At 42.2% G+C, this 10450-nt stretch overlaps 1 protein-coding gene across 8 annotated transcripts in view; it reads left to right on the top strand.

Annotated features, from left to right (window-relative positions):
• The window catches only part of SNCAIP (synuclein alpha interacting protein), a 126606-nt gene that overhangs the window by 79856 nt on the left and 36300 nt on the right, over positions 1 to 10450 (top strand). For 7 of the 8 annotated variants that reach the window (XM_081880390.1, XM_081880393.1, XM_081880389.1 and 4 more), the window contains one exon: positions 1884 to 2063. In XM_081880390.1, the coding sequence (XP_081736516.1) occupies positions 1884 to 2063 (180 nt within the window). Of the gene's footprint in view, positions 1 to 1883; positions 2064 to 4440; positions 4488 to 10450 lie in introns of those variants that run through there. The other variant, XM_081880396.1, reaches the window with a different exon arrangement.

Here is a 10450-nt window from a genome sequence, read left to right as displayed (position 1 = left end):
TTTCCAATCTTTTGATTGTGCTCACGTATTAAAGTTAGAGGGAGCTGAGGGAACTCACAAAGAATCTATCGGAATAACTCCGCTATTGGAGGAAAGCTTAGAACACTATAAATTCTAACTAGTGCCTTTTCAGAAGCACACTGTTGTGGGTGCCTTTTAAAGGACTATATTATATTTATCATAATTTAATTAGGAGTTTTAGGTACAGACAGGAGGATAGGATTAGATGATGTATCGCATAAATATACTGTAAAGAATCTATGTAGACCCACTTCTATTTTTTTGTTATTTTGCTAAGAATTCTTATAACCATGGCTGTCTTATAACACTGTCTTATAACACAGCCAGGTTCTTGACTCCCAGCAGGGATGTGTATATGGCCAATTATTACTACAATTACTACTATTTGTATCAGTTAATGACTGTAATGCTTGGAAAACTTTTAAAATGGGCTGTAATGAAACAGCACTCTATGCAAATCCAAGTAGTTCTGATATTGCCTATCACAATAAACAAAGCCTCTGATCACCCCTGGAGCCAAGGCTCAGAAAGAACTCATATAGCAAAGAACTCTTAAATCCATACAACAAGAGTAGGGTGGAGGTGGAAGAATACAGCAATGGAAGTGATACAGGACACGGTTCTGAGAGTCTCTTCCAATGGATCTTAGTCAAAAAGATATGCAAAGTCAGAATAGTGCTCAGTGATTTAGCATTATTAGTGCATCCCTAATGGGTTATTTGGCCCCATGCACAAATAGCACTTGTATTTGGGTGTGTTTGTTTGTTGTGTAGACAGTGGCACCACTAAGGCTGGACTAATGGGCGCATGTCTGGGGCCCCATGCAGCCCAGAGGTCCCTCAGACACCCCAGCAGCCCCATGGTTATAAGGGGTCTTTATTTTTCTTCAAATGCTGTGTAATAAAAATTCTGCCTGCATCATACTCAGCGTTGCAGCAGCACAGAAGTCTCAGGCTGGCTTCTAGCCTGGCAGGCACTTCCCGGGCTGCCCACGAAATTCTGCCACAGTGGCAGAACGCTCCTCATTCCTGTGAATACATGCAAGACTAGACTTATTTTAAAGCCTTGCACATGCACTTGTGGCAGCGCAGGGCTCTGTGTGCCGGCTGGCAGCCTGGCAGCACTTCCTGGGAATGCCATGTGAATCCATGCCATCACATAGTCAAGTGGGCATGTGGTGATTTTACTACATAAAGAAAACTGACACTCCGTACAGTAAAATAAGGCAGGCAATTCAGCCTGCACCCTACTCAGGGAGGGAGAAGGATAGAGCAGCCAACGTGAGCAGAGGGATGGGGCAAAAAGACCTTTTCCAAGGCCACCTCAAAGTTGTCCATATATCTCTCTGTTCATTATTTTTATGAAACTCTCATAGTCTGTATCTTTATCTTTCTCTGTAAATTAAATGTGATCAATGAAATAAAACTGAGACTGGTGCATTTCTTTTGTCAATGGTTGTACTCAGTCTCTCTCTCTATATATAGACATATACACCATAGATAGATAGATAGATAGATAGATAGATAGATAGGGTGAGGTTGCTAACTTGATGACCTCCATATGTTGCTCCCATAACCCCCAACCATTGGCCATGCTGTTTGAGGTTGATGGGAGCTATAGTTCAAAATATCTGGAAGCGGCCACCTTGGCTTACCCCTGGTCTATGTGATGTGCTGGTCCTTCTAGCAAACTAAAAAAATGGTAAATATAGGTCTCCTAGAATGGGCAGTTCTACAAGCCAACTAAGTAGACAACAGGCCATTCAATCAGTATTTATTTGCAGACACATAAACCTTAGTAGCTGCTAAAATGGGCTCACATGGAATTAAATTACTAACTCTCCCATGTCGTCTTTTGCGCAGCCCCACCTCGCAGCTGACAACCTGGACAAGATCCACGATGAAAACGGCAACAACCTTTTGCATGTTGCCGCATCACAGGGGCATGCAGAATGCCTACAGCATCTCACCTCTCTGATGGGCGAAGACTGCTTGAATGAGCGGAACAGCGAGCAGCTAACCCCTGCTGGCTTAGCAATAAAGGTAGTGTGACTTCCTACAGTGTCTAAAGGCCAAACTCGAAATTGGCCTGGGAACCCAGTTTCTATCCAAACTTTTAAAAAGCAGTGGGGGGGGAGAGAGGAAGTGTTGTTTAAACTTGTTGTACAACACACACCAGCACGAAGACACATGCCGCCCTACGCTCTGCAGAAGCTTTCTGTCAGGTGTAGGGAAAGCAAGCCTGACATGGTCAAAATGGCATCACAGGCCATTATGCAGAACTGGCTAAACTGGCTAAACTGTGAGACAAAGTCAAAACTGTGAGACAAAGTCAAACTGTGAGACAAAGACAACTGTGACTTTAAAGAAGAATGGGAACTTTTCACAAATTACTTAAAAAGACAACAAAATGAACTGGACTCCTTGGCAGGTTTTGAATAAACATACACAAATTTATTGATTGATAACATGGTAGAATAGAATAGAATAGAATAGAATAGAATAGAATAGAATAGAATAGAATAGAATAGAATAGAATTTATTATTTATACCCCGACCATCTGGCTGGGTTTCCCCAGCCACTCTGGGCGGCTTCCAACAAAGTATTAAAATACAGTGGTCTGTTAAACATTAAAAGCTTCCCTAAAAAGGGCTGCCTTCAGATGTCTTCTAAAAGTCTGGTAGTTGTTCTTCTCTTTGACATCTGGTGGGAGGACGTTCCACAGGGCGGGTGCCACTACTGAGAAAGCCCTCTGCCTGGTTCCCTGTAAGAAGACAGATAATGTAAGGATTCATATAATTTTATAACATGCAGAGAATAATACGTGTTGAGAAATCAGAGAGAGGAGCTGAAGGAAGTCTCTGGGGGAGGGGAGGGAGTGTTTGGGGGGTCAGGGGGAAAGGGGGAAAATAATGAATATGATATGTTTTGATATGTTGTTATGTTGAAATTATTAATTAAAATATTTAAAAAAACAAAAACAAAATGGCATAACAGGCCAATTGGCCCGTTGGGCTAGTTGACCTGCAAGCCAGAGATTCCCTACTGCTGTAAATGATGGCATGTCATTGGAAGTAAACAATGGAGTGCCATTGTAGGGATAATGAAGACGGGCGATGATCTGGCAGCAATAAATAGTGATGACCTCTGAGTGGAAAGTGAGGCAGGCAGTGGGGGGTGGTACACTCTTCCTGGTGGATGTTGCTAAGTGGCAGCAGAGTCAAAGTTGGAATGATCAGCATTCTGCAGGCATGCAGCTGGCCAGCACTGCCTCTCTGCAGGTTTGGAGCAATACCTGAACAGCGCTGAACACACCACCCGCCTCCTTCTAGTGCTGCTGTGTAGCACCCACTGTTTCTACTACTTATTTGATTTATATCCTGTCTGCCCACTAGTAAAAGTTTTCAGCCCATAAAAACATACATAAGATGTGACTATACTGTAGTAGCAAGAATGTTACTTGCCCAAAGATGAAAAGAAGAAGAAGTCCCAGCAAATGAAGAATGGATACAAAAACTTATGGAATATGCAGAAATGGCGAAACTTACTGGAAGAATAAGAAATCAAGATAACAAACTTTTTATAAAAGAATGGAAATGGTTTGTTGTTGTTTTTTTGACGTTATAACATAAAAACTTTATTAGGGCCAAAATTCACAATGTGGTATGTGGTTACAAAGAACCGTGCCTCCGGTTGCCATATTTTGAACTAGGGGCCTTGTAGCTATAACTCTAACAGTAGTCTGATCTCCAGTAATGAGTACATGAGGGGCGCAGGTGGCGCTGTGGTCTAAACCACTAAGCCTCTTGGGCTTGCCGATCAGAAGGTCAGCGGTTCGAATCCCCGCGTCGGGGTGAGCTCCCGTTGCTCGGTCCCTGCTCCTGCCAACCTAGCAGTTCGAAAGCACACCAAAAAGTGCAAGTAGATAAATAGGTACCACTCCAGCGGGAAGGTAAACAGTGTTTCCATGTGCTGCTCTGGTCACATGACCCGGACAAACGCTGCGGACAGACGCCGGCTCCCTCGGCCTGTAAAGCGAGATGAGCACCGCAACCCCAGAGTCATCTACAACTGGACCTGTCAGAGGTCCTTTACCTTTTTTTTTTTAATGAGTACATGATCATGTTTAAATCCATGCAAATAACATATTTCACTGGTAGATCTCGACAGGCTAATCCTTTTTGAAAGGCGGAAAAGGAGGCTAAAATACGGTCAGTTGGTAACATGGACTCTTTTTCAAACTACAATTTCTGCTGGCTCTCCCAAGAAGCAGATGTTGAGATATGAATATACAATGACTCAACAGAACCCATCTATGACATCACCATCTACTCAGCCAATCACCTTTCTTCTCTCTGTCCCCTTATGGTTTGAAGCTTGCTCAACTGATGACAACTGGCAGTTGATTACTGGTGCTTCTCAATTTGATTATTTTTATCTATTCTCTGCTCAAATCCCGGTTTAAGGTAAGAGACAAATAAAAGGAAGCATTCCTGAATATAAGATGCACCTTTTTCCCCAATTTCAGGCCCTGAAAAGTTAAAATGCAGCCTATATCTGTGACTCTTTAGCATATGCTGCTGAAAGCTGCTGTGGAGCATGGGCCACCAACCAGCTGGCCTCTTATGACTTGAAGCTTGCTCAACAGACGACAACCATCCCTAGAGTGCACTAGAGTGATCTCAGCAAAATGATTGTAGGTTTAATTACTTCAATCTATTATTGGGTCAAAGCCCTCTTTAAGGTAAGATGTGGTAGCTGGGGGAGCCACACGTCTGCCAACCAGCTCCTGAGTTCTTTTCCACCGGCAAGACCCAGCAGCCAAGGTTCCTCAATACCACTGAACAAGGACCTGCCCCAGCTGCCTGCCAGTCAACCATTTCTAGTCAGTTTAGGTCCAGGACCCCAGCCCCAGCGAAATGATTGTAGGTTTAATTAATTATCTGGTGAAAGCCCTCTTTAAGGTAAGAGACAAATAAAAAGGAAGTACTTCCTGTGGCATTCGTGCGGAGCCCCCGGTCATCTCACGGACTATTGACCCATACACCACTAATCCGCTGCCACCAACCAGGTCCTCCCCCATAAAATCACTTCAGCCTCAGTCAGGTTCTCAAGTTAAATAAAGAAGAGTGTATTTTATTTCAGACACAAACAAACTTTTATGGCATTCCAAAAGTTGTAACTCTTTACTTTCTTAGTCTTATTTTCCTCTATCTCTTCTTCCTCCCCTCCCTCAAGAACCCACTGCCCTAACTGTCTCTCTATTTCCAACTGCCTGCCAACTGCTTCTCCAACTGCCTTTCCCAACCAGCCAACCTACTAAAGCCAACCAACTACCCACCAACAACTCTAACAAACCTTGGGCTAAGCCCTTTTATACACATGTAGGCTCCACCTCCAGCTTTCCTATTGGTCTACATTTAACCCTTTCTTTTCCCTCTGCACAGACAGGCTCTAAACGAACGGGCAAACGCCACACCTCTTTATGCAGCGCATGGTTAAACTATGGAATTTGCTTCAACGGGAGGCAGAGATGGCCACTGACTGGGATGGCTTTAAAAAGAGAATAACACAAATTCATGGAGAAGGGGGTCTCCTACCGTATTGGCCCTAATATAAGCCACACTTTTTTTCCAATTTCGGACCCTGAAAAGCTAAAGTGTGGCCCATATTCGCAACCTTTACCATATACTGCTGAAAGCGGCTGGGGAGCGCGGGCCACCAACCAGCCAGGAGGCAGACACACAGGGGGCCCCCAGCCACTGCCAAGCAGCCAGGGAGCCATGCACCCACCCCCCAGCTGGCCTGCTGTGTGCCCAGCTCCCCAACCGCTTGGGGGGGGAGCGTGCAGGCCAATTCCTTGGGGCAGCAAGGCATCTCTGGATAGAACATGTAGCCTTCTTCTCTTTTCTTTCCTCCTTGGTTTGTCACAGTCCCTGTGACATCAAAGTTCTCCCTGGCCTCTGACTCTGTAACCAATTCTTCTATCGCTTGTAATTCTGTTGAGCAGCAAGGCATCTCTGGATAGAATATGCAGCATTCTTCTCTTTTGTTTCCTTTGCCATGGATTCTCTCCATTAATTCCTGGTTGAAGATCTTTTTTAAAAAAAAATATTCATTTTTCTTTTTTATTCATTACATACAACTCAAATTCTTAACATTTACTATATATTCCACCCTCCCTCCCCTCCAAGACTTCCCCCAACTTGTGCTTCTGGTTTGTTTCTATTTTCACCCACTTTGTTTTCTCTCAACAGAAAAAGTTATTAATAACATAACATCAAACCTAAAAACATCCTATTTCACTATCTTCTAAACATTTTCTGATATTGATAATGTGAATGTTTTATTTAAATTCTGCCACTAAGTCTATTGAATTTGTTTGTTTCTGCAAATATAATATGAATGGTTCCCGATCTTTTTCAAAGTCTCTGTTGCCCTTTTCTCTTAGTCTATCTGTCATTTTTGCCAGTTCTGCGTACCGTATTTTTCACCCCATAGGGCGCACCGGCCCATAGGGCGCACCTAGTTTTTTTTTTGAGGGGGAAATAAAGGGGGGGAATTTATTTTTCCCCCAGGTGCAGGGCTGGGGCGGGGGAAGCCCAAGCTTCCCCCGACCCCAGCCCCCAGAACAGGCTGCTATCCGCAAGCCTTGGGAGCCTGGCAGGAACTCCCCAGGCTTGCGGATATCTGCCTGAAGCTAGGAGAGCGAGAGGGGTTGGTGCGGACCGACCCCTCTCACTCTCCAGGCTTCAGCGAAAGCCTGCATTCGCCCCATAGGATGCACGCACATTTCCCTTTCATTTCTGGAGGGGGAAAAGTGCGTCCTATAGGGCAAAAAATACGGTAGTTCATCAACTTCTCTTGCCATTGTTCTTTAGTTGGTATTTCTCCAGTCTTTCAATTTTGTGCAATCAACATTCTTGCTGCTATAGTGGCATACATAAATAAAGTCCTCATTTCTTTTGGTATGTCTTGACCTAAAATACCTAATAAAAAGGCTTCTGGGTTTTTTTACAAAAGTTATTTTTAACATTTTCTTCAATTCATTGTATATCATTTCCCAGTAGGATTTTACCTTCTTACAATCCCACCACATATGATAGAACGTACCTTCTGTTTCACATCTCCAACACTCTTTATTTTCATTTTTATACATTTTGCCAATTTAACCGGTGATGAATACCATTCCTGGTTGAAGATCTTAATGCAACTGGGAATTCTTTTAAAACCTCATTTGTTGATCTTTCCTATGGGCAAGTATGAATTTCTGCCAGAGCCAAGAGAGATTTTCCTTCCCATACCAGAGCCGAGTCATTAAATCAAATAGCCGTTTGCCACTCTCTCATGACACTCCAGACCAGCCACATTTGAGAAGCGCCACCTTGCTTTAACCCAGCAGCTGCAGAAGTTTCGCTTGGCCATTGGGCAAAGCGGGGCAAACCATTGGCAGGCCCAAGAGAAGCCGGCGGATTCCATGGAAAGGATTTATTGAATATTTACAGACAAACTGTAAGCAGATAAAAACACTGGCAGGATTATTGTAATAACCTGCAGCTATATAAGAGTATTGGAAGCTGAGGCTCCAATACTTTAGCCACCTCATGAGAAGAGAAGACTCCCTGGAAAAGAGCCTAATGTTGGGAAAGATGGAGGGCACAAGGAGAAGGGGACGACAGAGGACGAGATGGTTGAACAGTGTTCTCGAAGCTACCAGCATGAGTTTGACCAAGCTGCAGGAGGCAGTGGAAGACAGGAGTGCCTGGCGTGCTCTGGTCCATAGGGTCACGAAGAGTCGGACAGGACTAAACGACTAAACAACAACAACAGTAATATAAGAATATATAGTTAAAGAGGTTAAATAAATGAGTAAGTTACATTAATTTGGATATGCAGAAGATATGAAAAACAAATTTAAGGAACTGCAGAAAGAGGCGGAAGGAAGTCAAGTTTCAAAATGTTAAAATGACTGTAAAATCAGTGAAATGTATATATCTGGAAAGTATAAATAAAAATTCATAAATAAGACCAAGGTACTCTCGAAAATGTATAATTTGCTGCTTAAATGGAATACCCAGGATGAGATAGTTAAATCAGCCATGATAAAATGGGCTCAGGACATTGGGTACAACATTATGTTCGAAGACTGGGAAAGGTTATGGACCACCGGAATGAAATTTATGGCATGTAATGCCCTGAAAGAGAATATTATGAAAATGATATATAGGTGGTACATGACCCCAGTCAAACTTGCAAAAATTTACCATCGGTCTGATAATAAATGTTGGAAATGTAAGGAGGCTGAAGGGACATTCTTTCACCTTTGGTGGACTTGTCCAAAAGTGAAGGCCTTCTGGGAAATGATCTACAATGAGTTAAAAAAGGTGTTTAGGTACACCTTTCCCAAGAAACCAGAGGCCTTCCTCCTGGGCATTGTGGACCAAAGGGTGTTAAAGAAGGATAGAACATTTTTTATGTATGCAACTACAGCAGCAAGAATACTTATTGCAAAATATTGGAAGATACTAGATCTTCCCACGCTGGAAGAGTGGCAGACGCAGTTGATGGACTATATGGAACTGGCTGAAATGACTGGCAGAATCCGGGATTTGGGAGAAGAGACAATGGAAGAAGACTGGAAAAAAATTAAGGACTATTTACAAAAACATTATAAGTTGTATGAATGTTAAGAATCTGCATGACTTGGAAAATTTAGCTCCTGCAACCAGATTGAGAAAACAGAAAGTTAAGTCATAAGTAAGAAAAAGTTGAAATTTAAAGCTATTATTTGCATTATTTTAAGGTATAAATATTTGACAAAAGGTACTTTAAATTTAGAAGTAAAATATTTTGAAAGATATAAATAAGACACGAAACAAGGTAATAATTTGCTGATATGTTTTATTGTAAAGAACGCAGGGTGAGGGAGATGTGGGGAAGTTCAGTTAACAACTTAAAAATGTACTCTGAAAGTTGGATTATTTTTCTTTTTTTCTTTTCTATCTTTTTCTTTTTTCTTTCTGTAAACTGAAAATATAATAAAAATTTTATTTAAAAAAAATATATTCATAAATAACAACAAGAAGAACCTGCAGGATCAGGCCAATGGCCCATCTAGTCCAGCATCATGCTTTTACGGATGCCTGTGGGAAACCAGGAAGCAGGATTCAAGCTCAAGGGCACCCACCTCTCCTGTGAGTTAGTTGGTGACCATTTGTTGCCTGGTTGGTTGCTATTGAGCAGGGTCCAATGCCATCACTGGTTGCTGCTTTTGGGAGAGTTTTCTAAGAAAACCATTGTGAGATCCAGCTATGTTCCAAGCAACATTCTTTAGAAGCAGGTCATTCAAGCAGCTTCAGTGAAAGATCAACTGCAACCACAGATCATCAGTTTTATATCACAATTTGCCATCCACACATTAGACGGTTCCACTATGATTCCACGGTTGTAACAGTATGCTAACTGACTCAGGTTTGTTTTGTTTTTTTGAAAACCCTTATTTCCAGAATCAGACCTGAGGCACAAGTTGATTATGCTGTAATAATATGAGTATATTAAGGAAGATAAATGAGATGAAAGGTACATATGTGAAGGCTGCTGATACTCCTGGGTTTTTCTTATGCAGCGTCTACTTTAATGTGCCACATCCAGAGCTGAAACGTCTTAGATATCAAAACCACTTTGGAATATCACATGAAGGTAAACATTTACCTCTTGTGGAGAACAGCAGGCAACCTGTCAGAAACAAAAATAATTAATGTCATCTGGAAGAAAGTTCAGACTACAGGAAAATCTGTAATACAAGAAAACACTACATTTTATAGCACTGCTGTGCCCTTGTAAAATACAGTGGTGTGCACAGGAAGGACAATGATGGAGTTAAACTTCTCTTGGGATATTCTGCAAATGAAGCAAAATAAATGAAGCAAAATACTGGGGCCACTTTCGCAGGGTAAAAGCAAGAGGTTCTGGAAAAAGCACAAAATAGGAGTGGCGGGATCCTTAAATTTTATCTCCCTTTTAGGAAAAAAGTTTGGAAGTATGTTCAGGTCTGATCTCTGGTGGAATCCAAGGCTGTGGCCGTGAGAGAAGCAAGACCCCCTTGCGGTGTTAATACTGTGAGCCCTTCCATTGTAGGCTCAGGTTGTCTATATGTGTAACTAAGCCATATATCATAAAGACACCACAGTCTCCGCTGTTCCTCATTCCCAGGAAACTGAACCCTGGGTAAGGAATCTCTGGAATCTCACACGGCTCATAGATTGGGGTGGTGTGGAAGAGAATACTTACTCAAAAGTTACTGCTGGTTACACGTGTTTAGGATTAGAAATGAAGGATGCCAATCTATATTCACTTACCTAGGAGTAAGCCTGATTGAATTTCTAAGTGGAGGTGTATTTGATTGCACCATGTTGTTAATTGTGTTACT

Source organism: Podarcis erhardii (assembly GCF_964252035.2).
Source record: "Podarcis erhardii genome assembly, chromosome: 11".
Lineage (NCBI taxonomy): Eukaryota > Metazoa > Chordata > Lepidosauria > Squamata > Lacertidae > Podarcis > Podarcis erhardii.
The sequence above is the reverse complement of the archived record's forward strand: the minus strand, read 5'-3'. Positions and strand labels throughout refer to the sequence as shown.